Source organism: Leopardus geoffroyi, chromosome E2, assembly GCF_018350155.1.
Source record: "Leopardus geoffroyi isolate Oge1 chromosome E2, O.geoffroyi_Oge1_pat1.0, whole genome shotgun sequence".
Taxonomy (NCBI): domain Eukaryota; kingdom Metazoa; phylum Chordata; class Mammalia; order Carnivora; family Felidae; genus Leopardus; species Leopardus geoffroyi.
In genome coordinates, this window is record NC_059335.1 from 11103031 (window position 1) to 11130156 (window position 27126).

Here is a 27126-nt window from a genome sequence, read left to right on the forward strand (position 1 = left end):
TCAACCAATCCCGGTCCAAGGATTGTGTCCAAGGGGTGGGGGGCTGGCAGGGGGTGTCCCGACCCCCCTTTCTTGGCATCCTGGGGGATGACCCCGGTGCCAGGCCCGGCGCCGGCCGCCTGATGCCGGGCGGGCCGAGCCGGGGATGCTGGAACGAAGGGCGTTGCTATGGCAACGGGAGGCAGGGCCTGGAGGGGGGGACCGGGCCCAGGCTGGGGCCGGGGGGGCCGGCGGTGGCTGTGGCGGGGCGATGGCGGAGCGCGGCCCGGCCTTCTGCGGCCTCTACGACACGTCCTCGCTGCTTCAATACTGCAACGGTGAGACCCCTCCTCAGTTCCGACCCTGGCTCCGCCCAGGGCTGGACCCATTTCCTCCTGCCCCAACCTCTTCCTTCCAAGTCCCCATCCTGGCCCTTTGCTGAAGATCTTCCTCTCTCCCCCCAGGTGGACCCTGACCCCAGAGCAAGGTTCCTGATCCCCAAAACCCTGATCCCAGTCCCCCACCCGCTTCGACCCTCCCCTTCTCCCGAGGTGGCTGGATGGAGAGAAGGGGGCAGAACCTTCAGGAGCCTGGGGTCGAAGGGGGTAGGCCTGAAGGTCTGGAACTCTACCCTATCCCCTCTCAATCCTCTGGGACCCTCCCCCTTCTCTCTGGCAGAGGGACTGACAGATTAGGGGGAGGTGGGATTTGGTGTTGGCTTGTGGGCAGTGTGTGGGACCAGGCAGGATAACCAGAGGATTCAGCCTCCACTCTACCTGCAAATCCTCAGCCCCCACCACTCCCACTCACTGGGACTCACCCCTCCTTCCTAGACACCCCTTCCTCTTTCCAGAAAGGCCACTGTGTCAGGCCCAGATGAGGGGGAGCAGGAGGCAGAGGGGAGGGGAGAAGGGGAGGAGTGGGAAACCAGAGCTGGTCTCTGGGCAAAAGGGCTGGGGGAGTGCTCAGGAAGGAGTAGAGGACTTGAGTTTGGGGTGAAGGGACGGGGCGAGGCCTCAAGATGCAGCTGGTCATTCTGGGTGGGGGCTGAAGGACCTAGGTGAATGCTATCCATTTCTCTCAGCCCCCCCCCCCCCCCCAGAGGAGACTATCTTCCAGTTTGTGGTCTCACTCCCCCGGTCACACTGGAGTTGGCAGAGGACCTGAATGTTTGTTTTGTCCTCCTCTGCCCCTCTAAGAGGCAGGATGCCTCAGCCTGGCTGTTCTGCTGCCGGAAGGCTGTGTGTCATGAACAAGTAACTTCATCTCTCTGGGCCTCAATCCCCTTTCTCCTCCCCTCCTCCTAAAACGGGTAGGATCCCACCATTACTAGAGTTGCCTGGAACAGTAGGTACCATAATAATAGTTCATTGTATTCTGGCTTTAGTGAGCATCTACCATGAGCCAGTGTTCTGCTAAGTGTTTTGCCTGTCACACGCAAGCTCACCATAACGTTATAATTTGTCTCTCTCTCTCTTTGGGGGAGGTGGGGGTGGGTAGAATCTGTAAAGGTGGGTAGGAGGGGGCCTGGCACAACTAGGTGATTGGGCCCTCCCGCCCCTCATTTATTGACCGTGTGACCTTTAGCGAGTCTCCGCGCGCCTCCCCAACCTCCGTTCTTAGTTTCCTCCGGTGGAAAACGGGATACCAGCAGGACCCCGAGATTCCCTCTTCTTACGAGTTCTCAGTCCTGACAGCTCCCTTCCTCCGACTTCGGGAGGCCCCCACCTTCCTCTGCGGGTCCGGGCACCGGACCATAGTGGCGCTGGGTGGGGGGCAGGGCGGGCGAGGCCGGGCTGGCGATTGGGCCGCTAGGGTGGGGGGGAGGGAGGGGAGGGACCGACGGCTGCACTGCGGAGCCCCGCGGGCGGGCGGGGCCGCCTTCCGACTCGGGATGGCAGGTGCGACCTCCACGCCCCGTCCCTGTTAATGATACCACCTTTACTTCCACCCGGCTGGGAGCCAGGTCTTCCTCAGTTGTGGCCAGCAATGAGTCTGGGTATGAGTGGTCTGGGAGGGAGAGGGGAAAGGGATGCCTCAGTCATCCGCTCTTCCCACTTCGGGGAAATGGGCTAGGTGTGTGTTTGGGGGGTGATGGAGGAGTTATTTGGCCGTACCATGGGCTGGAGAAGAGAGAGAGAGCCTACTCTGGGGCGTGGGGGTACAGAAGCGAAATAAAAAAAAAAAAAAAAAGAGGAACAGGAGAGAGGGTCCGGCTAGAGTTTGGCAGCCGGATCCCCGCCCGCATCTCCCAGTGGGTCTCCCGGGTCTGAGATGCGCTGCCTGCAACCCCCAAGTCTACCGCCAGGGGCCGCAGAAACTCTGTCCTTGCAACTGACTCTCTGGGGTCGAACCCCACGGTGAGGAGAGAAGGGGAAGGAGAGGGACCAGGCATCACCTTTTAGCTGGGGAAGTCTTAAGAAACAGAAAGGGAACTTTAGTCCCAGGGATAAAATATTGATATTCGTCAGAGAGTATCGGGGATCAATTCTAGAACGTTGGTGTCACCAGGAATTAGTTGGTGTCGTTAAAAAAAAAAATACTGATATCACTCATAGATATTTAGCATCTTAGTCATAGAATCTTAAAACCAGAGCTGAGAGGCTCCTGACTCGGAGCATCTTAGAAAATAAGAGAGTAAGGGACTTCCCTAAGGTCACATCTCCAGGGCGGGCAGAGGAGTGTGGGGGCAAAGGACTGAGAGCGTTGGGGATTTCCTTCCCCCTCGTAACCCTCTTCCTGGCCCATCTCTGAGCGTCCCGGCCGCAGGTTGAGGGAGAGGAAGGGGGAGTGGCTGGCCTCGCCTTAACTCGGGAAGGGGGGAGAGGGGTGGGGGTGGGGGGCGGACCCCTCCGGCCCTGGAGCTCCGGAGTGGTCTCCGCAGCCAGCGCTAACCCTTCCTTCCAGATGACAATCTGTCGGGCACGAGCGGCATGGAGGTGGACGACCGCGTGTCGGCGCTGGAGCAGCGGCTGCAGCTGCAGGAAGACGAGCTGGCGGTCCTAAAGGCGGCGCTGGCTGACGCGCTGCGTCGCCTGAGGGCGTGCGAAGAGCAGGGCGCTGCGCTGCGCGCGAGGGGCACCCCCAAGGGCCGGGCGCCTCCACGCTTAGGCACCACGGCCTCAGGTATCTTTGCTAGACTGGAGGGATGAGATGGGGAGACGTCGGGACCCGGACCTCGCACTCACTACTTCTGTCCCGGAACCCCGTCCTCCAGTGTGTCAGCTCTTGAAAGGCCTTCCCACCAGGACCCCCCTCAATGGCGCGGGACCCCCGAGGCGCGTGGGCGGCTATGCCACCTCTCCATCCTCCCCCAAGAAGGAGGCGACCTCTGGGCGCAGGTAAGGCACGGAAGCCTGGATCTCTAGCCTCCTCCAAGACCATATGGGAGACAGAGGCTGTTTATACGGCGAGGGATGGGCTCGTGGGCCCGAACTCCAGCAATGGAAAGTGCCAGGAGGTTCTCGCCCTCCTCTTACACTGGCCTGCTAACCTCACAGGCTCCGCCCTAACAACGTGCTCTCTCTTCGTAGTGCCCGCCGCTACTTGTCACCAGAGCGCCTGGCTTCGGTGCGCCGCGAGGACCCCCGCAGCCGCACCACATCTTCTAGCAGCAATTGCAGCGCCAAAAAGGAAGGGTAGGTGTCTGGGATGAGGGTCCTGTCACAGAGGGTGAGGCCAGGACACCAGTTTGGTTTGGAAGAGGGGATGCGGAACTTCGGGTGATGCCCCAGGCCACGAGGTGGTACCGCAGGGCGAGGTCATCTAGTTCAGAATGCGGGGACTTTGCCGAGGCTTGGAGGGACCAGTCTTAAGAGAGCGCGGGCGAAGAGGAAGGCCCTCAAGGGCTCTGCCAGCATTGGGGGGTGTGGCCAAGCCTTAAGGGGCTGGACTAGAACTTCGGGGAAGTGAATGGTTAGGGTCTTTTGGGTGGACCAGAGTGGAAATTGAGGGAGGAGCCAGGCTTGTGGGCGTGGCCATTAAGTAAAAGAGTCCCTGTTGGGTCTCAGGGGTGGGGCCAGGACAGAAGCTTCAAGGGAATTTCTGCAGGGAATAGGGGAATTGGGGGGGGGGGCATGATTGGAATTGGAGGGCATGACCAGAGTGTTAGCCTGGGTAGAATCAGAACCTGGGGTGGGGGTCACTGGGCTCGATACCGGCTGGTGGCTTGTCAGAGACGGGGCGGGGCGACAGGGGGCGTGGTCAAATACCAGGAGGCGGGGCCAACCTGGAAGCCTTGAACAGACTCAACTCAGGGACTGGATTTCTGTAAAGTGGTCGTAGTCAGAATGCCTGGCGGGACCCGAGGCGCGGAGAGGGCCGGGGAGGGGCAGTCAATTATCAGGAGAGGTGTCAACTCTGGGGACGGATCGGAAGGGGGAGGTGGGTGTGGTCAGAATGTGGGGCGTGGTCAATTCTCTGGAGGCTGGACCACCCTGAAACCCAGGGCAGAGTAAAAACCTAAGGGTGGAGTCTAGATGCAGTAGGCTTGGGGGCTAAACTAAGGTAGGAACTGGGTCAAAAACCACACATTTCAACCCCACTCAAATAATAGCAAACACGTCCATGACGCTATGTACTAGGCACTACTCCAGGCACTTGACATGAATTAACCAATATAATCCTCGCAATCACCCCGCGAGGTGGGTACTCTTATTGCCCCCATTTTTAAAAGGAGGAAACCGAGGCAGAGGTCGGGCAATTTGTCCACACTGCTTAGCAAGTGGCAGGGCTGGGGTTTGAACTCAGGCAGACACGCCCCCTAGTCCTGTTCTCAAACAACACTCTCCCCCACCCCCACCCCCCCCCTAAAAGAGCCTGGTATCAGGACCCCACAGCCCGGGATCTGAGACCCAGAATGACCGGCCGGCTCCCGGGGTCGGCCGTGGAGGGCGGGGCAGGGCGCGGCGGCGCGGGCGCCTCCCAGGGCCGGAAGCGGCGGAGCCCGTCCCGGCTCCACCCCCGGCCCCGAAGCTCCGCCAGCCGCCGCCATGAGTAGCTTTGGAGCTGGGTGAGACCCTCTTGCAGACCCCCTCCTCCCTGCACTCCCGGGGCCTGGATCCGGGGCTCCCCCCACCCTCGCCAGGGACCCAGGTCCGCGACTATCACCCCTTTCCGCCGGCGAAGGGAATGTGGAGACACGCCCCTTCCCTTAAACCTTCTCGGCTTCCCTTGCTGCTTGAAGTTTGGGGCACCGTGGGACTGGGGGTGGGGAGCTCTGGGAGAGCGGTGCTGATTAGGAGGGAGGGGTCCCTGGTGACTCCCGTCTTCCACGATCGCGTCCCTGCCACTTCGTGCTGTGTGATCTTTGGCGATCACTGCCTCTCTGGGCCTGTGTCTTAGGCTCTGCAAGATCAACCGAGCAAAGCACACGGCCTGCAGAGAGGCAGCGCTCCGCTTCTTACTCGGCCCCCATTATTCATCAGAGACCTCCGGGCAGCGGTGGGGTAGGGGAGTGGTTTCTCCCCTTTTCAGACCCGTCTGCTAATTAGGGCGCTTTTTCTTCCCCTTTCCTGACAGCAAAACCAAAGAAGTTATCTTCAGCATGGGTGAGTGGGGAGAGGGGGAGGAGCTTGGTTGGGGATTGCTGGAGGTCAGGAGACGTGGCCATTTGAGCCTTTGCCTCTCTGGCCTCAGTTTCCCCATGCGTTAAAAAATTTTTGTTTTATATCTTTATTTTTGAGAGAGAGAGCACAAGCGGGGGATAGGCAGAGAGAGAAGGAGACATAGAATCAGAAGCAGGCAACAGGCTCTGAGCTGTCAGCACAGCGCCTGCCTCTGGGTTCGAACTCGTGAACCAGGAGATCATGACCTGAGCTGAAGTCCGACGCTTAACGGACTGAGCCACCCTGGTGCCCCTCCATGCATTTTTGGTGTTGTTGTTGAGTGAAGCCTGAAGGGGAGAGGGAATTGGGGTGTGGGCTGGTGGCGGCGCCTGACCTCTGGGGGTGTCCTGGCAGAGGAGGGCTCCGTGAAAATGTTCCTGAGGGGGCGCCCTGTGCCAATGCTGATTCCCACCGAGCTGGCGCCCACCTACAGCCTCGACGCGCGCTCTGAGCTGCCTTCCAGCCGGCTCAAGCTGGACTGGGTGTATCCTTTTGCTGTAATCCCTTCCTCCCTGCCCCTCATCCCCCAGTCTGGAAGAGACCAACACCCTTCTGGTAGGGGACTTCAGCGGGAGAGAGGGTCTTTGCACTGAATCACACTCGCAGGCCCCTGTGGCCTGAGGGGTCAGGATGACCCTGGGGTCAGGACGGTGCCGAGGAAAGCAAATTAGTTGAAATGACCTTTTTACGATGCACTAAAGTAGCAGATGTTTGCTGAGTGCCTTCCATATGTCAGATTCTCTTCTACAGTCCCGCCCTGGTCACTTGGGGCTCACCTTCTAAAGGAGAAGAGAGAGATGATAACAGAAGCCTGTGATTAAATAAACACGGTGATTCCAGCTAAGTAATAAATGCTGGGAACACGGGAACCTAAAGTCATGTGGGAAGAGTCCCTGTGTTTCTCTGAGGAGGGGGCATTTGAGCTGTGAGTTGAACAGTTGGGAGCCAGCATAGGAAGAGCTAGAAGGAGAATGTTCCAGACAGAGGGCATGGCAGGTATGAGGGCTCTGTGGCCGGAGTGACCTAGGTGTATCTGAGAAACAGAAGAAGTTGGAAATGGTTAAGGGCCCCGTCTTTGGAGCCTGGCAGACCTGGATTGAAACCCCAGCCCAGCTGGGCTGTGTGATCCTGGACAAATCACCTCGCCTCTCTGTGCCTCAGCCGCGTCCTCTGAAGAATGGGTTTCAGGATTTCAGATTCATAGTGCCGGGAAAGGAGGTATAAAGGTGCTGAGCTCATGACGTGTGCCCCATAAACAGGAACTGATCAAAGAATAACTGCTCGTTATTGAGGACTTAGATGCCAGGCACCATTCTAAATTGTTTTATGTGTAAATACGGTGAATGATAACAATCCTTCTCTTTTGTAGCATTGACAGTGTATTTGTACAACCCGTGGCCTCCTAGAGCCCTCTGACACCTGCAGCTTGGGAATTACTGCCTTCACTGTCTGGATGACAAAGCTGAGTCCAAAGGAAAGGACTGAGCCTTGTCCTCGGGAGTCAGACCAGTTCTGGGGCGAGAACTCTTGCCTCCGTGGCCCACGCTTTTTCCAGATCAGCAGCCTAGGGACCCAGGCCCCGTCCTCTTCTTTCGGCCTTGATTTCCGCTCTAGTGGAGGCAGGGATGTTGGAGCCCAGAGTCTTTTCGAGAGAGCCGGAAACATCTATGAGAATCAAAGCACACTAAGCTGTTGTGCCAGGCTGGGTCCGCTGAGACTGCAAAACTCAGTGTGGGCCTCGGATGCCCCATCTCTGAAATGACTGCAGGGCGGGACCATTTCTGTGGGGTCGAGACCCACATGGCAGCATTCATTCAGATATTTTCTGCACATCTGGGGCCACGAGCTGGGCACCCAGGGGTCATCATGACAGCCTGCCTTCCTAGGGCCCCTAGTTGTGTGTGGGGACAGACTCTTTGATAGTGATAACTCACAGTGAGCAGGGCTGGGATGGGGGAACGCAGAAGGGCAACTGCCCCAGCCCTGGGGGTCACGGAGGGCTTCCCAGAGGAGGAGTTATAGGAGTGAATGAAACAGCCCAGTCTTGGCCACCTGGGAGCACACAGCCTCATTGGGAAATAGCGACAGTTAACAAATTAACCAGGTAATTATTTTTTTTTTTTTTCAACGTTTATTTATTTTTGGGACAGAGAGACAGAGCATGAACGGGGGAGGGGCAGAGAGAGAGGGAGACACAGAATCGGAAACAGGCTCCAGGCTCTGAGCCATCAGGCCAGAGCCCAACGCAGGGCTCGAACTCACGGACCGTGAGATCGTGACCTGGCTGAAGTCGGACGCTCAACCGACTGCGCCACCCAGGCGCCCCTAACCAGGTAATTATTAAGTGACATGAGGCCAGTGGAGGAGGTGAGCATGAGGGCAGCTCTGAGGAGGTGACCAGGTAGAATGTACTAGGCAGAGGGAAAGGCTAGTGCCAAGGTCTGGACTAAAGATCTTGGCATTTTGAGGAACTCCAAGATCAGAGAGCACAGGAGGGCAGAAGCCCTACTGGGGCCAGGAAGGGGCCAGGCAGGCCAGTGGGAGGAGCCACAGAAAGTTCTGAACAGGGGAGGGTCAGCCATTCCTTCATCAGATACTGAATTCCTATGTCTGTTCAGTCCCAGGCACTGAACTCCAGGGATAGAGCAGTGAACAAAATGGACAAAGATCCCTGCCCTCCCGGAGCAGATACTCTACATGGGGAGACAGTTAGGCCATGTTATACCAAGTTAAACCGTGTGGGATTCTGATGAGTGTATGACAGAAATATGAGCTGGGGGGGGGGGGCAGTGAGAGTGCATGAGTTTGCAGTTTTAAGTAGAATAGGCAGGGAAGGCCTCTCTGAGATGCTGACAGTTGAGCAGGGACCTGAAGGAGGCAAGGGAGCCATGGAGAGTTGAGGGGGAGGAGTACTCAGGTGGAGGGAACAGCAGGTGCAAAGGCCCTGAGGTGAGGACAGAGAGCAGGAGGCCAGTGGGAGTGGAGCCTGACTGAGGACTGAGGAATCTGGCCTAGGTCAGGCTAGACCTCGTGCCCGGGCTTTCATAAGGATTTTGACTTTTGCTCTGAGATAAAACTCATGGGGAGGTTCTGAGCAGATGTGAGCTAACTTAGTGTTAACAGGACCCTTCTGGAGGGAAGGGGTGGTTGTATTAGCGTTCTGTGACTGCCGTAACAAATCGCCACAAACTCTGTGGCTTAAAACAGAACGATTTTCTCTCCCGGCCCAAAGTCAAGGTTCCAGCAGGCCCACTGCCCTCCCTCCAGAGGCTCTGGCAGAGAATTTGATCTATGTCTCCTAGCATTTGATGGCTGCTGGCTGTCCTTGGGGTTCTTTGGCTTATAGCCACACTCTATCACTCCAGTCAACCTCTGATTTTCATGTGGGTCCTACCTACACCCCTTCGACATTCGATGTCTTTTCCTCTCTGTCTCTTATAAGGGTACTCGACATTGGGTTTAGGCCCCACCCAGATAATCCAGCATAATCTCATGTTGCGATCCTTAATTACATCTGCAAAGACTCCCTTTTCCAAGGAAGGTTATAGTCACAAGTTCTTGGGGTTAATTTTGAAAACTTTTTTTTTTAACATTTATTTTTGAGAGAGCGAGACAGAGCACGAGCAGGGGAGGGGCAGAGAGAGGTGGGGGACACAGAATCCAAAGCAGGCTCCAGGCTCTGAGCCGTCAGCCCAGAGCCCGATGCGGGGCTCGAACTCACAGACCGGGAGATCATGACCTGAGCCAAAGTCGGATGCTTAACCGACTGAGCCACCCGGGTGCCCCACGGGGGTTAATATTTTGGTGGATATATTACAGGGTGGGGTACCATCAACCGCCCCTCTCCCCCCCCCGACGGGGTCTGAGTGGAATCAGGAAAACCTCACTGCAGGTGTTGAGTTGGCACGTGTGATGCAAAACAGGCTCCTTAACCGGCCCCCGGGCATCTCCAGCTATGGCTACCGAGGCCGAGACTGCCGGGCCAACCTTTACCTGCTGCCCACAGGGGAGATAGTGTACTTTGTGGCCTCCGTGGCCGTGCTGTACAGTGTGGAGGAGCATAGGCAGCGCCACTACCTGGGCCACAATGATGACATCAAATGGTGAGGCCTGGGAGGGGCCACTCTTGGAGGCGGAGGTGGGGGGAGGAGGCCGGCGGGGGGGGGTGCAGTGTAGGTGGCTGTGGCCAGGCCTTTGCTTGGCCTACCGGCTGAATTCAGGAAAAAAATGTGGACTGATCATCAGTATTTTAAAGGTCGGTGAATTCACTTACATGCCTGGATTTTTCACTTCTTTTCGGAAACTCCTAGCTGGCGCCCCAGATGATCCTAACAGAGTGGGAGCCAGGCAGCGACAGCCCTTTTTGATGGCTGTGCCCCCCTGGCCACCACTTGGGTACAGTCCTGAGTCGTATGGGCATTTGAGTTAAGAGACCCCAGGACGGAGTCTTGCTTCCGAGGCTGGGTACCTGGAGAGTAGCCCCTTATTGTTACAGAAGGACTAAATCGATGTTTATTGGCTAAATAACTCAACCAACCTGTGGGATGAATAGCCAGGCATTGTGACTTCAGCCTGTTAAGGGAGGAGGAGTCCTGGGCCCCCCTTTGAGCCCCATCCCTCCCACTGAGCCCTGTCCATCTGTCTCCTTTCTCAGCCTGGCTGTCCACCCTGATATGGTCACCATTGCCACTGGACAGGTGGCAGGCACCTCTAAGGAGGGGAAGGTAACAGATTGGAGGAGGAGGGACCGGAGACTGGGGTGGGGTGATGGTGGGGGCAGACAGCCAGGCCCCCCAGGTAACAGGCCTCTTTCTTCCTTGCAGCCACTACCCCCCCACGTGCGCATTTGGGACTCAGTCTCCCTCTCCACCTTACACGTGCTGGGCCTGGGGATGTTTGACAGAGCTGTGTGCTGTGTGGGCTTTTCCAAATCTGTAAGTCCTGTGCGGGGACCCTTCGCCTGTCCCCTCCTCCAAAGTCAGGAGTACCTCCTCCAAAGTCAGGGGTGCGCGCGCGCGCGCACACACACACACACACACACACACACACACACGCGCGCGCGCTTTGGGATGGGGGAGGGGGCATGCCTTAATTGTGACGTCACAGGTATAGGCCACGCCCCCTGCAGAATTTCCCGCCCTGCAGGCCAACCCTTGGTGACCTTACAGGGCTGCTCCCTTAGCCCTTATGAAGGGGACCCACGTGTCCTGATTGACCCCAGACTCCTCGGGGACTGGTCATGCTGGTTGCATTATTATTGGCACCGACTTTCCTTTGCGAAAGGTCCTTGTAAGGCCTTGTGGTTCCCTGGTCCAGCCTAGATGGGTGTCGGCAGGATGGGTGGTGGCAGGTCTGGGCGAGATAAGCCCAGAAATGGAGAGTAAGCCTTCAGGAATTTGCAGAGCAATTTCTATTTCCTGCAACATCCTAGTCCGATGGGAGGGCTTTTTTTTTTTTTTTTTTATCATCATATTTCACATTTTTATCAAAATGTATTTTACCAAAGTATTGATCAGCAATGGATTGAGGAATAAAAACTAAGAAGCACGGGACTAGAGCCTCACAGGTTTCTGAGGCCTAAGGAGATCTTTGAGGACATTGTGGGGAGTGGTGGAGAAAAGCTACTTTGGTGACACTGTGTGTGTGTGTGTGTGTGTGTGTGTGTGTGTGTGTGTGTGTACGGGGAGGAGGGAACCCTGCAAAATCAAAATTAACCTGTTTCACCAAAGGTGTGAGCACCCAACATTTTAGTAATTCGGTTGTTTCATTTTGTGTGCATAAAAGTCATTTCATTTTGTATGCATAAAGTCATTTTCATATAAAAATGCAGATTAGATGGTTTCAGGATTCCTGCAGAGAAACAGTAACTGAGGGTAAATGAGATGAATTTCTTAGGGAGGAGTCATTTCAAAAGGAAAGTTCTAGAAGCCCTTTAAGATGTGTACATGGCTGCTGGACGGGGAGTGTATTTGCATGTGTTTCATCTAATGTGGGCCAGGAGCTTTGAAAATCTTAAAACAGACCTGAGTGGGAAGTTCCTGTGTGGGCAGAGTGTTGAAGGGGTGTATCCTGACCCCCCCTTCTCCACTCCCCCTCCTCTCTCCTCCTTCTAGAATGGAGGCAACCTGCTCTGTGCAGTGGACGAATCCAACGATCACATGCTCTCCGTGTGGGACTGGGCCAAGGAGGCCAAGGTGGTGGATGGCAAGGTGGGGTGACCGTTCTCACCCCGCCTCCTTGGGGTGCCTCTGTGCGACTGGCTGGATCTCTGTGGTTAGGAGTCTGGAATCAGACAGACTCACATTCAAGGCCAAGCTTTGCCATTTGGTGGCTGTGTGACTTCAGGCAAGCGGCTTGCCCTCTCTGAGCCTCGGTTGCTCGTCTGTAAAGTGGGGATAATGGTAGCATCTTCCTAGTAGGGCCTTGGCTTTGATGTTGGGATGTGGGGTGGCTAGACCGGGCACAACAAAAAGGTCGATGCAAGGCAGCTACTGACTGTAGCCTTGCGACATCCAGGACATTGACTTGCATCTCTGGGTGGTGGCTTGACTTCTAGGGAAGAATCTGAGGCATGGTAGAGGGGAGAGCTACTTGCCCAAGGTCATGTGCCTATTTTGGAGACCTACGTTCCGGATTGGGGCCCACAGTTTGTGGACAGAGACTTAGTAGTTGGGAGGCTGGGCTCTGGAGTCAGACCTATGTGAATTAATTCTGGACTTGACTCTTGCCTGGCTGTGTGGCCTAAGGCAAGTGACTTCCCCTCTTTGCGCCTCACTTCACCTGTAATGGGGAGCGCTAATGAGCCGTACCTCACGGAGTGCTTTGAGGAGTACAGCAGTTAATGGATAAAGTACTCAGCACAGCACTTGATGCAGAGTTGAGGCTCTCCAAGATCTGCTGTCATGTTGATAAAGGTGGCAGTAACGCTTTGCTGGCCGGCCCTGCCTTCAGTATTTTAGCTTGCCTGTATAGTAAAGACACAGGCAAGTAGGTTGTGCAGTACACAACTCATGCAGCTGTATAGGGCGGTCCTACACGGGGTGGCCCTAGTGGCTTTGAGGTCCTCATTCTGAATCTCCCCCACTCTCCACAGTGCTCCAACGAGGCCGTGCTGGTGGCCACCTTCCACCCCACAGACCCCACCGTGCTCATCACCTGCGGAAAATCCCACATCTACTTCTGGAGTCTGGAGGGGGGCAGCCTGAGCAAACGGCAGGGCCTCTTTGAGGTGAGTGCCCCGGGGTGCGGGGACAGGCTGGCCCTGAAGGAGACAGGCAGGGACACCCGGGCAGACAACAAAACAGAGGGTCCCAGAGGGTCCCAGATTATGAGGATGCCGAATTTCTGCTGGGGCCTCAGTTTCCTTATCCCATACCATGAGGATCATCCTCCTTAACTGTCTAAAGTTGTGAGGATTCAGCGGGATGAAGACCGTAGTAGCTCCTAGCAGATAGTAAATACTCAATAGGCAGTACTGTGCTTGGCCATCATGTGGAAAAACACGGAGGTCAGAGGCCAACTGGCTGAAAGAGATGCGCATCGAGGCAAACAGACACTGAGCGGGAAGCAGAGGGCCTGGGAGAGAAGGTGCAGGGGCCCCTCTGCCAGGGCTTGCCTGCCATGGGTGAGAACTGGAGCTTCCACCCCAAAAAGGGAGGCCCGGAGGACACCAGGCATAGGTGAAGATGAGACAGAGATACTGAGGGGAGGGTGGGGAGAGGCAGAGAGAGCGACATAGAGATAGAGGATGGGCAAGGAAAGGGGAGGAGAGACGGTGCAGGGGGAGAGCGGGGGAGAGTGGCGACAGAAAGGGGGAGACCCAGGGACAGAGAGGGGGGACCCGGGGACAGAGACAGGGGAGACCCGGGGATGGAGAGAGGGGGAATCCAGGGACAGAGACAGGGGAGAGCCAGGGACAGAGAGAGGGGGGACCCAGGGGCAGAGAAAGGACAGAGAAGAAAAGTCAAGAGAGGAGGCAGGAAGTGCTTCCAGGGGTAAGCAAGGGAGACAGTGTGGTCAGAAGCTCTAGGCTACATGAGCAGTGCACAGAGGCGGGTTGGAGATGGGGGTGCCCCACAATGGGCCTCATACCCGACATCATGGCGGGGATCCCCTGACCACGGTCCCGGATGGTGGGTGGGCTCTGGGAGGCTGTCTGCTTCAGCAACCTTCTGACACCTTCCCTTTCTCCCCCACCTTAGAAACACGAGAAACCGAAGTATGTGCTGTGTGTGACCTTTTTGGAGGGTGGCGATGTGGTCACCGGGGACTCAGGGGGGAACCTCTATGTCTGGGGCAAAGGTCAGTTTCACTCCACCTGTTTGGTACCCAGGCCAGCCCTCCCGAACCCCCTTTGGCCAGGCCTTCCTCTGACCGAGCTTGTATGGAAAGTATGATAAAACGGGCTAAATCCTTACTTGTCTAATTCCTATATCCCCCTCAAGGCTCAGCTCCAGTATCCCCACCTCCATGAAATCTTGACTTACTCCCCACCCTTGTCCTCTGCAAATCCTGTGGTGGGGATCAAGTTTGAGTTATGAGTGAATTGAATGGTTAACCCACTTGTGGGTGGGTGGGTGGGTGGATGGAGAGGTGGTTTGTCCCAGAGCAATCAATGAATAAGGCAATGAATGAATGAAGGGGCTGTCCTACTCAGTGAGTGGAAGAATGAGTGAATGTACTGGCCTCCTTAATGGTGAATGATTGGGTGAGTGAACAGCTAAATGAATGAATGGTTGTCCCCATGATGGATGTTGGGGTTAATAAATGAAGAGGTCTTTTCCCAGGAAGTGGATCCATAAAGCAATGACTGAATGAATGAGTGAATGAACGAATGAATGGTTACCGCAGCCAATGGATTAATATATTACGAAGAATGGATTGTTCCAGGAAGTAGATTGATTGCTGAGTGAGTAAAAGAGTTGATTGTTCTAGCCAAATGGATGGATGAAGAAATGAATAAATGGTTGTCCCAACCAATGGATTAATGTATTGTCCCAGCAAACGCTAATGGGGTGAATACAAGCTTGCTCTAGCCTTTGGGTGAATGATGAATCAAGCAAAGAATGGGTTGTCCCAGCAGATGGATGGCATGAACAAATCAGTGAGTTGTTTTGGCCTGGATACGTTTGCTTTCACGTACATTATGCTCCTAAATCAAGGGTGCACTGAATATTATTCCCATTTCACAGATGAGAAGCCCCAGGCTCATGGGGCACCTGGCTGGCTCAGAGCTTCCCTTGAAATTACACAGCTGAGAATAAGCTCTGAATAACTGACAGTGTGTCTTTTCCAGCAGACTGTGAGCTCTCTGAGGGCAGAGACTGGGTCTGATTCGTTTCCGTATCCCCAGACCCATCACTGGGTCCATCCCGTAGGGCTGTGGTGGGGTGGTTGGAAAGACAAGTGGACAGAATGATAAGTGGACGTGTGGCACCACATCTGAGTTGAGGACTGTTCCTTTGAGTCCCTGCCCCAGGCTCCTTCCTGGTCCTTGGCCTTTATTTATCTTGCCTCCTCAAATTCCAGAACCCAGTGTAAATCTGACCCTTTTCTCCCCTTGCCAAGCTCTACCATTGTTCCCTGGTTCCCTCAGGACAAGGCCCAGGTTCCTCACTGAGGCCTCTAAGACCTTGTGTGGTCTGGCCCTGCCTTCCCTTGCCCCTTGCATGTTACATGAAGTCAAACCAGATTTTCTATAGTTCTCTAAATAGCTCATGCTCTTGCTCTCTTCCCTTTACACACATTGTCCCCTCTGCATGCAGCCCTTTCCCACCCTCTGTTGGCCTAGCTGACTTCTACTCATCCTTCAGATCCTTGTTCAGCTGTCTCCTCCTCCAGGAAACCCTCCCTGACCTACCAGGCTGGGTATCTTCTATGGGATCCCACGGGCTCCTGGCTTTCCCTGTCCTAGCCCCAACCACCTTGGGTTGTCATTGACTGGTAATAGGTCTGTTTCTGAAATTGGACTGTGAACCCTGTGACGGCAAGATCTGAGGTTGTCTTGGTCACCACTGTGTTCCCACTATCATCCGGCATGAAGCTGGGCCCAGAATAAATGCTGGTTACACAGTTGTTGATTGGATGGGTTAACGGATGAATGAATGGATGATTAGATTGACAGGGCGAATGGGTAGATGGATTGGAAAATGGGTGGATGTTTGGGTAGAAGGCTGGATTGACTGGTGAATGAGTAGTTGAATGAAAGAGGTGAACAGATGGATGAGAGGTGGATGAATGGGTGGGTGGATCAGTACATAGATAGGTGGATGGATGGATGGATTGGATGGGTGGGTGGGCAAGTGGATAGATGGATGGATGATGGATAGATGGATCGATTGGATGGGTGGGTAAGTGGGTGGATGGATGGATGATGGATGGATGGATCGATTGGATGGGTAGGTAAGTGGGTGGGTGGGTGGGTGGATGGATGGATAGATGGATAGATGGATGGATAGATGGATAAATAGATGAATGGATGTTTAGATGGAAGGATGGATGGATGGATGGATCAATTGATGGTTGGGTAGATTGATGGGTGGGTACATGATCAGATAGGTGGATGGATGGATGGATGGATGGATGGATGGATGGATGGGAGGATGGAGGGAGGGATGGATGGATGGATGGATGGATGGATGGATGGGTGAGTGGGTACATGGGTGGGTGAGTGGATGGATAGATGGATGGATGGATGGATGGAAGGATGGATGGATGGATGGATCAATGGATGGTTGGGTAGATTGATGGGTGGGTACATGATCAGATAGGGGGATGGATGGACGGATGATGGATGGGTGGATCGATTGGATGGGTGGGTAAGTGGGTGGATGGATGGATTGGACTGGATGGGTGGATGGATGGATGAGGGGGTGAGTGGGTGGGTGAGTAGATAGGTAGATAGATGGACGAACAGACCAGTAGGTAGATGAGTGGATGAATGAATGGGTGAGTGGGTGGATGGATCAAAAGTGACTGGGTAGATGTTAGTCAGATGGTTTAATGGATGGATGATAAGGTATTTGAATAGACAGGCAGTGGGCAGGTGGGTGGAAGGGTGGATAGAAAGGTAAGTGAGTGGTTGAATGTAGGATTGAGAGTTGGAGGTGTTTCAGGGGTCAGTACAGGGACAGCTCCCCCCATGCTGATCCCTGCTCCCTGGCCACCCCTCTTTGCCCCCACAGGTGGGAACCGCATCACACAGGCGGTGCTGGGTGCCCACGATGGCGGTGTGTTTGGGCTCTGCGCCCTGCGGGACGGGACGCTGGTGTCCGGAGGGGGCCGTGATCGACGGGTGGTCCTTTGGGGTTCCGACTACAGCAAGCTGCAGGAGGTAGAGGTGAGGAGGGGGACAGCCTCGTGTGAAGGTGAGGGGACCTCCTCCCATCCCCCCCACCCCGGCTCCTAATGGACCCTCCTCTCCCCAGCTTGTTTTCCCTCACCCCTTCTCTGCCTGTGCCCTACACTCATATGCCCCCAACCTCACCCTCAGGTCCCAGAGGACTTCGGTCCGGTGCGCACTGTGGCTGAGGGTCGGGGAGACACGCTGTACGTGGGGACCACCCGCAACTGCATCCTGCAGGGCTCTGTCCACACAGGCTTCTCATTGCTCATCCAGGTGAGCGATTCTCCTGCACCTGCCCTCCTCCTCATTTCTCTCCTCCTCTCTTCCCACTTCCTTCCATTTCTCCTCACCTCCCCATCCCATCCCTTGGCCTGACAAACTCCACTCACCTTCCCTTTTACCTGCTCCCACCCCGTAAACCCACCCCTGTCCCAGGACCCCTGCCCCAGAACCCCCCTGCTCCAGCAGCCAACGAGTTACCCGCTGGCACAGCAGAGGGTCCCCAGGACCCCGCCGCAGCCGGGCCACCCCCCGTCCTTCTGATCAGGGGTGGTGTCCATTTCTGTTGGTAAGTGTCCTGGCAGGTTGTCACCTGGGCCACATGCACCTTGGGCCACACACCTCTTGAGATCTGGGAAGGCCCTTTGGAGTTGGCCTGTTTTTCTTCTTGTAGCTCACATGTTCGCGCCTTCGTCCTGGCGTGCCAAAACCCTATCCACACCCAGTTAACACTCCAGCGCCACCCCCCCCCCCCGCCACCGCCCCGCCGAGGGGCTGTATAGTAGGATGGTCAGGAACAGGAATTCTGGAGCGGGACTGCCTGGGATCAAGATCGCAGCCCTGTCACTGGTTAGCTGTGTGATGTGAGGCAAGTGAATGACAGTCTCTGTGCCTCTATGAAACGGTGCAGCAGCAGAACCCATCTTCGTGGGGGTTTGTAAGGATCCCATGAGTCGGTTCATAGACGGCATTTAGATGGTGCCTGTCACAGAAGTCTTGGCCAAAGTTACCCCTGGATCCAGTGGCTCTGGATACCTCCATTCCTTCCGGACATTTCCCCTTTTCCAGGCTAGCTGAGATCCATGCTGCTGCATTTAGATCTCCCTCTGGCTCTGGTCTCCCTGGAACATGGAGGAAAACCAGGATCAGAGGGATTTCCCAGAAGGGACCTTAGAGACCCCCCCAAAACAGCATCAACATTACACATCGTTGATTATATTATGAATAGGTCAATATATATTAGAGCTTTATTACCATGCATCGTTATACTAACGTCAACAGTTATATTATCAGCGTTCGTTGTTATTTAATAGCGTATTATTAGCACACGTTATTAATAATGATAATAATAACAGCCACTTCCATTTTGCGAGCGCTTTGCACTAGCCTCAGCACCTTCCATCCATGATTCAAGTGAGCACAACGATGTCCCCATTTTACAGAAGATTAAACTGAGGATCCGGGGAGAGGGCACCTGTCCAGTCCGTAAGAGAGAGCTGAGGTCAGATTCACCAGGCTGAGTGCCCTCCATGGGATCCCACAGCCTTCTGGACACCACCCGATTCAAGCCGGTCAAGGCTCCAGCTCCCACCCAGCATGTCTCTTGCCCTGCGTTGTGCAAACTGGACAGCAGAGGCCTGGAGAGAAGGGGAGCATTCACCCCGAGCCACACACCGGGGCGAGGGTCTGCTCAAGTCACGGCCTCCTTCAGACGTACTGGAGAAAGGGCCTTCCCCGGGTCACCTGTGGCCCCAGTGTGTCGCCGGGACCGGCCTGGCACTTCTTTCTGGGACCAGGCTCGGTGGGGAAAGGGCCCGGATTGGCGGGCTCCATGCTGCCGTCTCCCCTTCCCGCCAGGGTCACGTGGAAGAACTGTGGGGTCTGGCCACGCACCCCAGCCGGGCACAGTTTGTGACGTGCGGGCAGGATAAGCTGGTGCATCTGTGGAGTGCGGAGTCCCACCAGCCCCTGTGGAGTAGGATCATCGAGGTAAGGGGATTGGGGGTGGGGGGGGGGGACTCGACACCCTGTTCTGACAGAAGCCCCTGTCTCCGTATGTCAGGGCTCAGGGCACCAAACCAATCTGCCAGGGGAGCCGCTGCCCCTGCCATTGTCAGGAGGGCGGGGTCAGGAGAATGCCATTGTCACAGCTGCAGGAAGCTGTGGTCGATGCAAGGGCTGTCTCTAGAGCCGCATTGGTCAATACGGGTGGGTGGGTCGTCACACTTCAGTTAACTTTAAAATGTAAATAGAATGAAGCATTCAGGGGCGCCTGGGTGGCTTAGTCGTTTGAGCATCCGACTCCTGGTGTCGGCCTCAGGTTACGATTTCGAGGGTTTGAGCCCTGAGTCGGGCTCCGGGTTCGAGGGTTTGAGCCCTGAGTCAGGCTCTGCATGGAGCCTGCTCAGGATTCTCTCTCTCTCCCTCTCTCTCTGCCCCTCCCCTGCTCATCCTCTCTCTCTCTCTCTCTCAAACTCAATAAACAAACTTAAAAAAAAAAATTCAATTCCCCGGTTGCACTGGCTCCGTTTCAAACATGTATCTAGTGGCCACCATGTTGGGAAGTACAGATAATGAACGTCTCCAGCATCGCAGAAGCTTCTGTTAGACGGTCTTGCTCTAGAGCAACCCAGTGCTGGCTACATTTGCATTGTATACTTGATACTCCATGTACTTGCCTTTTTTTTTTTTTTTTTAAGTTTATTTCTTTTGAGACGGGGGGGGGGGGGGGGGGGGGGGAGGGGGAGAGGGAGAGAAAGAATCCCTCGAACCCACGAATCGTGATATCGTGACCTGAAATCAACAGTCAGATGCTCAACCGACTGAGCCACCCAGGCGCCCGTGTGCCCTTTCCTCTTAAGGCTAGCGACGGCTCACGATCATAGCCAATGCCATTGCTTTCCCAGCCCCCATGACGAGCAGAAATAGAAGAGCAGGCCCTCTGCTTTCTGTCTTCCAGAGCCAACAAAAGCGCAACGGATTGTTAGACCCAAATCCCAGTGGGACCCTAGCTGCAAGGGATTCTGGGCAGTGTAGTTTTTAAGCTCCCCCACCTGTGCAGTATGGGACACTAGAATGTCACTCCATCCCCCACACCACGCTTTGAGACTTTGCTCAAGGAATCTAGGGTTACCTCTGATTCTGGGACACTTGATGGCCTTTGAACTTTGAGTCGGGGATGGTATGCTCTGGAAATTGTTAGGGCCACGTATAATAATCCTCATTATGAGGTCAAACCGCCTAGGAGAAACAGCACTCTTTTATTTATTTATTTTTTTTTTAATTTTTTTTTTCGACGTTTATTTATTTTTGGGACAGAGAGAGACAGAGCATGAACGGGGGAGGGGCAGAGAGAGAGGGAGACACAGAATCGGAAACAGGCTCCAGGCTCCGAGCCATCAGCCCAGAGCCATCGGGCTCGAACTCACGGACCGAGAGATCGTGACCTGGCTGAAATCGGGCGCTTAACCGACTGCGCCACCCAGGCGCCCCAGAGACACAGCACTCTTAACCCCACCCACAGAGAATCTGATTCAGGAGGTCTGCGTTTGGGAACGGAAATCTGCAGTTTCTAACGCGCTCCCGTAGATTTTTCTGATTCCGGCAGTCTGTTGACCGCGCCCAGAGAAACTGGCGTAGCATTTTACCCCCTTTGTCCTTTCAACTTCTCGCAACCTCCACAAGGCCGTGGGGATGACAGATCCCCACTTGGAAACAGGCTTGATAAGGTAAAAATCATCACGGTGCGATTTTAATCCAAACCAACTGTTGTCGAGTGCTGCCTGTAAGCCATTTTATTTACCAGCTTGCTGGTAAGTCTTGTTTTTACGTCTTGTTTTACGTCTTGTTTTTAGAAGAATCCCGGGGAGCACACGTTGATGTTCTCCATTGGCCAGATGAGGCAGCCGAGGCTCAGACAGGGAAGGTTATTTGGTGTCGCGTAACTAGGAAGTGTCAGAGCCGGTTTGAACCCGAGTCTGATTCTAAGATGCCCTATTGCCTGCGAACCAACCAAACGTCCCCAACATTCGAGAAGCAGTGATACCCCTTGCCAGGTGTTTAATAAAGATGTGGCAAAACGGACACTTGGATGTTTCTGGTGATGCGTTGATAGAATCTTATGGAAAGCAAATTGGCATTATCATTCCAAAGCCTTCAAAATATGGCTACCCTTTGTCCCAAAAAATCTCACTTCTAGAAAATTACCTAAGTCACAGATGAATAAAGCTGTGAGAATTTAGACCGGGAGTATAAATGGATCTAGAGTCCACAGTGAGAGCAGGACTGTTCTGTGTTTCAGCTGACACAGGAAAGGAGGATGGTTTGGGGGGTGTCTGAGTGGCTCAGTTGGTTAAGCAACCGACTCTTGATTTCGGCTCAGGTCACAATCTCACAGTTTCGTGAGTTCGAGCCCCACACCGGGCTCTGCGCTGACCCTGCAGAACCTGCTTAGGGTTCTCTCTCTCTCTCTCTCTGTGTTCCTCCCCTGCTCGCTCTCTCTGTCTCTCAAAAACAAAAAACAAACAAACAAAAAAACACTTAAAAATATTTTAAAAAGGGGCGCCTGGGTGTCTCAGTCGGTTAAGTGTCTGACTTCAGCTCAGGTCATGATCTCACGGTCCATGAGTTCAAGCCCTGTCAGGCTCTATGCTGATAGCTCAGAGCCTGGACCCTGCTTCAGATTCTGTGTCTGCCTCTCCACCACTCACATTCTGTCTCTCAAAAATGAATAAATGTGTCTTAAAAGAAAAATTTTAATATTAAAAAAAAAAAAAACCCAGGGGCACCTGGGTGGCTCAGTCGGTTAGGCGTCCGACTTCGGCTCAGGTCATGGTCTCGCGGTCCGTGAGTTCGAGCCCCGCGTCGGGCTCTGTGCTGACTGCTCAGAGCCTGGAGCCTGTTTCGGATTCTGTGTCTCTCTCTCTCTCTCTCTGACCCTCCCCCGTTCATGCTCTGTCTCTCTCTATCTCAAAAATAAATAAACGTTAAAAAAAAAAATTAAAAAAAAAAAAAAGACCCAGAAGAACACAGTTTAAAAACAAAAACTGGAGGATGGTTTTTGGGGTGTCTGCGGCTGCGGTAGGGGAATAGCCAGATAGGCCGGAGACCCCAGTTCTCAGCCCTGCCTCCTCTCTCTCCCCTCAGGACCCTGCCCGCTCTGCTGGTTTCCACCCCAGTGGCTCTGTCCTGGCCGTGGGCACAGTGACTGGCAGGTAAAGCCGAGCTGGGCGTTTGCAGAGGGTTTCTCTGCTCCCTCCCCTCCCAGAACTGTCCCTGGACAAAACCTCCCTTCCCCTGTGTCCCCAGAGCCCACAGAGTCTGCAATTAACAGCCTGCTCACCAGACTGCTTCTCAGTATTCGTCTGGAGTCAGCCTCTCTCCCAAATCTTTTCTGGGGTCCCAAGCTCAGGCCCCTCAGATTCCCGACCCCGACACCCCCCCCCCTTCAACCCCCTGCTGCACCGGATCAGCTCACACCCCCTCCCCGATCGTGCCTTCTCCCTAAAGATGGCTGCTGCTGGACACGGAGACCCATGACCTGGTGGCTATCCACACAGATGGCAATGAGCAGATCTCAGTGGTCAGCTTCTCTCCAGGTAAGCGGCCCGGTGCTGGATCTTGGAGCAGCCAGGCCTGGGAACTGAGGCTCGGTTACTAGCAGGGGGAAGGAGTGGAACCTGTGTGGCAAGGCCTAGGGGCCGGTCTAGGACTGTAGCCGGGATGGAGCTTGGGACAGCTGAGGCGTCTGGCATAGCGGGGGCGGGGGCTGAAGCTGAGAGAGAAGGGGGTAGAGCCTGGGTGCCTCCTCATAGCCCCCCCCCCTCCCCCTCCCCCAGACGGGGCGTACCTGACCGTGGGCTCCCACGACAACTTGGTGTACGTGTACACGGTGGACCAGGGCGGCCGCAAGGTCAGCCGCCTGGGCAAGTGCTCGGTGAGTGGGCAGTGGCCCCCAGCCCGCGCCGCCACCCCTACCAGGGGCCGCAGAATTAACCAATTTTCTACTTCAAGGGAGCACAGCTTCAACACTCTACTGACTGCCCTGATCACAACCAGGAGTCTTATAGCCCCGCCCACACATTACCCCACCCCCCACCCCCCACCCCCGTGTTATAAGCCCCTCTGTGTCTAGCTCTGCCCACGTTCTAAACTCCCCCTGTGTTCTAAGCCCTTTCTGTCTAGCCCCGCCCATCGCAGTCTGGCCCCGCCCATGGTAGTCTGGCCCCGCCCCCACGCTCCAAAGGCTGTGTATCCTTCCCTTAGCCCCCTTGTGTTCTCCCCCTACCTGTGTATTTTGCCTTCCGCTTTTCCCGGTCTAATCCTACCCGCTTGAGCTCTAACTCCACCCCTTCCCTCCCCCTCCGCAGGGCCATTCCAGTTTTATCACCCACCTGGACTGGGCCCAGGACAGCAGCTGCTTCGTCACCAACTCCGGGGACTACGAGATCCTGTACTGTGAGTTCTCTGAAAGCCGAAGGCGGCCCTCCTCCAGCCTCCCTATTTACGTGTGCGATTTACATAGACTTCCCTGACTTCTAGGAAGGGAGAAGGGGCTTTCAAGTCTCCGTCCTCTCGCTCCTGTGTTCAGGGGCTGTTCTGATTGGCCTCCTGGCTTCCCATTTCCTCCCCTTCCTGGTGGGATGGGTGAGGTACAGGTCTCTAAGCAGATGCCCCTGCTCAGGCTTGGGGTGTCACCACCCAGGATGTAGCCCCCTCAGCCAAGTCTGGAGAGGTGGAATAAACCCTAGGACCTTAGCCTCCTGTCTCAGACCTCAGTGCCCATTGACTATAAAATGGATGGGTTAAGTCAGTAATTGTTTCTTTCTTTTCTTTTCTTTTCTTTTCTTTTTTTTTTAAGTTTATTGGAAGTGGGGGCGCGGGGAGAGAGAGAGAGAATCCCAAGCAGGCTCCCACTGTCAGCCCAGAGCCTGACATGTGGCTTGAACTCACAAACCAAGAGATCATGACCTGAGCTGAAATCAAGAGTCAGACGCTCAACCGACCGAGCCACCCAGGCGACCCAGTTCTTTCTGCTCTGAACCCCTCCCCTGTTTTCTGCCCCAGGGGACCCGGCTACCTGTAAGCAGATCACTAGTGTCGATGCTGTGAGGAATGTGGAATGGGCCACTGCCACTTGTGTCCTGGGATTTGGGGTGTTTGGTAAGTTCTGGGATGGGGGAGGTCCCACTGAGAACAGGGGTTCCAAGCAACATCCTTCTCTGGTGGTCTTCATAGTCTCTTGTTGGTTATCCCCAGGGCGGGAGACCGGTGTAGACTGGGCTGGCATCTGGTCCCAGCCTGGGAGGGAGTCAAGGAGGGCTTCCTGGAGGAGGGGATATTGAAGCTGGACCTGGAGGATGAGGAAGCAGTGAAGAAGGAAAGCGGTCCCTAGGATAGGAAATCGTACCCTGTACGAAAAGCCTGGAGGTGGCATAGAACTTGGCATTTGGAGAAATCCAAGAAGGCAGGATGGCTAAATCGCTGTGGAGTTCAAGGGGAGCCTTAGGGAGGACAAGGCTGGAGCAGCGTGGCAGACCAGGTCAGGCAGAGTTCAGAGGTCATGCTAGGAAGCCCAGGCTTTCTCCAAGGCCGCCAGGGAGCCACAGAAGGGTTTGGAGCAGTAGGGGGCCAGGGTCAGATACACATTTACAAAAGATGATTCCAGTTGTCCTCCCTGGCTGCAGACAAGCCAGGCTGGCTGGGAGAAAGGCAGGGAGCCTGGGGCTGGGGCCTGCTCACCTCAGGGGTCCCTGGCCCAGGCTGACCGCTCACCACCACCCACCCCTCATCTTGCCCACAGGGATCTGGTCTGAGGGAGCCGACGGTACCGACATCAACGCCGTGGCCCGCTCCCATGACGGGAAGCTGCTGGCTTCAGCTGATGACTTTGGCAAAGTGCACCTGTTTAGTTACCCCTGCTGTCAGCCCCGAGTGAGTCCCCCGAGGGGGCTGGCAGGGTGGGGATGAGCAACACTGCGGGCAAGACTGAGGCGGCACTCTCCAGGCCTCAGCTTTCCCATCTGTACGAGGAGGGCAGTGGCTTGAGCCCAAGGGTCATTCTTAACCTAAAAGTCGGTAAATTTCAGAGTCCAGAGTGCCAACGCTCTGCTCTGAGTGTCTGCGATTCCGGGAGCTTTGGTTGTTTGATCCTTATTAATGCAAGAAATATTCCTTGAGCACCTACTATGTGCTTGGCACAGGGGATACAGCCAGGAACGAGACAGATCGCCTTCTTTCACTTCTTTCTTTCCCTGTCACAGGCCCTCAGCCACAAATATGGCGGACACAGCAGCCACGTGACAAATGTGGCCTTCTTGTGCGATGACAGCGTGGCCCTGACCACAGGGGGCAAGGACACCAGTGTGCTGCAGTGGCGGGTGGTCTGAACTGGGGACGAGAGTCCTGGGCGCATGGGGCCAGGATAGGGTCAGGTGACGGGGCAGGAATTCTATTTTCGGGAGATGTCTATTGCCGAGTAGAGTAATATATAACCAGAGTATGTCTATAGCAGAGGGGGTTATGGGGGTGGGAGGGTAGACTGACAGAAGTCTCTATTTATCGGGGGGGGGGGGGGGGAAGAGGGGTCACATTGCTTTGGGGGAGCCATTAAGGTGTTTGGTTTGGAGTGTTTTTTTTAAGTTTATTCTTTTATATCATCCAGAAATAAAGAGACATGCACTGAAGTGGAGTGCGAGGGTCTGTGTGTGTGTGTGTGTGTGTGTGTGTGTCCCCAGATTCAGTGTCTTTAAGCATGTGTATGGGGCAGGGTGTGTGTGTGTCTATCACAGTGTGATGGGGGACCATTACCTAGGTCTTTATGGGTCTTTGAGGTTGACAGAAACCAAGCTGGCTCTAACGTGGACCAAAAGAGAGCTCAGTTGGCCCACATTGCCAAATAGGGAAGGGCAGATGTGCCTCCGGGCTCTAGGGCCATTGAAGCAAAGATTTGAGGGCAATCAGGATACTCCTTCCACACCTTCCCCGACCTTTTGCAAGTCAGCATTTTTCTCTGGAACCTGCATCCTCTACCGCACGAACACAAGGCACCCAGCAGCTTCAAAGCTCATTGTCTACCAGCCTTGGGCCTCCAATCCAAAAAAAAAAAAAAAAAAATCCCAGGGAAAAGTTGTGATTGGCTCATCTGCAGATCAATCAACTTGGCCTGCTGGTTGGTCTGCTCTGATTGGCTCCACTTGGGTGAATATCAGCCTGGGACCAAACCAATCCCTGTGGCCAGGGAGGTGGGATAGTGTGAGAAGTGGAAACCTCCACCCGAACCACAGGTTGAAGCAGGGCAAGGAAACCTTTTAGGCAAGTGGGCAGATGACAGTGTAAATGTCTGGGAGGTGGGGTATGAGGACTCCGGGTTGCCAGAGCCAGCAACCCAGCTCTATCCAGCATAAATGATAAAAAGAAGTTGCCAGGTCATGAAAACTAGGTGGGCCGGGAGGGGCCCAGCTGGATTCACTGGACTCAGATATTGTCGTCAGGGTTCTCTTTGGGGACTTCTCATCTTTTTTTTTTTTTTTAATTTTTTTTTTTTAATGTTTATTCATTTTTGAAAGACAGAGAGAGACAGCACAAGCAGGGGTGGGGCGGAGAGAGGTGAAGCAGGGTCCAGGCTCTGAGCTGTCAGCACAGAGCCCGACGCGGGGCTCGAACTCACGGAGCGGGCGATCATGACCTGAGCCGAAGTCAGACGCTCCACCGACGGAGCCACCCAGGCGCCCCTGGGGACTTCTCATCTTAGTGTCTGTAACCTTGAGCAAATTTGTGACTTTTCATCGATACTGAACATACATACTGAGAAGTACACTCATCAACAATGTATAGTCTGCTGAATTCACGGGCTGTTCCTATCCATGCAGCCAGGTCCCGGATGAATAAACAGAACCTCTCCAGCACCCCAGAAGTCCCCCTGGGCCCCCTCACCAACATCACCCCCCACAGCAACCACTACCCTGACTTCTCACACCGCAGAATAGTTAAATCGGAGGTTGGCCAACTATCTCCCTAACGGACCAGATAGTAAATATTTTACACTTTGTGAGCCACCCAGTCTCTGTCCCAACTAGCCGACACTGTCACGTGAAAGTGGCCAGAGACAACACCGACGTGAACGAGTTCAGCTGTGTTCAAACAAACCGATTAATGGATACTGAAATTTGAGTTTCTCATCTTCGCCTGCCACAAGAT

At 54.8% G+C, this 27126-nt stretch overlaps 1 protein-coding gene across 5 annotated transcripts; it reads left to right on the forward strand.

The window, feature by feature from the left end:
- Positions 1-25613, forward strand: EML2 (EMAP like 2). 5 transcript variants are annotated; one of them, XM_045440853.1, is made up of 22 exons: positions 5-317; positions 2887-3105; positions 3197-3320; positions 3513-3617; positions 5500-5528; positions 5940-6069; positions 9539-9688; positions 10240-10309; positions 10409-10519; positions 11699-11794; positions 12679-12813; positions 13787-13886; positions 16769-16923; positions 17077-17202; positions 18787-18918; positions 22075-22142; positions 22438-22526; positions 22767-22864; positions 23298-23385; positions 23995-24090; positions 24731-24861; positions 25191-25613. In XM_045440853.1, the coding sequence occupies exons 1-22, from the start codon at positions 146-148 to the stop codon at positions 25314-25316; spliced, it is 2550 nt and encodes an 849-aa protein (XP_045296809.1). In that variant the 5' UTR covers positions 5-145; the 3' UTR covers positions 25317-25613. The 5 variants fall into 5 exon arrangements, 4 of the variants coding, with proteins under 4 accessions (XP_045296809.1, XP_045296810.1, XP_045296811.1 ...); XM_045440854.1 differs by lacking the exon at positions 5-317 and adding an exon at positions 1954-1978; XR_006702261.1 differs by lacking the exons at positions 22767-22864; positions 25191-25613 and having other exon boundaries at positions 1-317; positions 24731-24843.
- The last annotated feature ends 1513 nt before the right edge of the window (positions 25614-27126 follow it).

Coding starts and splice junctions, on each gene's coding strand:
- EML2 (XM_045440853.1), top strand. CDS start 146: ATGCTGGAACGAAGGGCGTTGCTATGGCAACGGGAGGCAGGGCCTGGA. Junction 318..2,886: donor GCTGCTTCAATACTGCAACG/GTGAGACCCCTC, acceptor CCTTCCTTCCAG/ATGACAATCTGTCGGGCACG. Junction 18,919..22,074: donor TGTGGAGTAGGATCATCGAG/GTAAGGGGATTG, acceptor CTCTCCCCTCAG/GACCCTGCCCGCTCTGCTGG.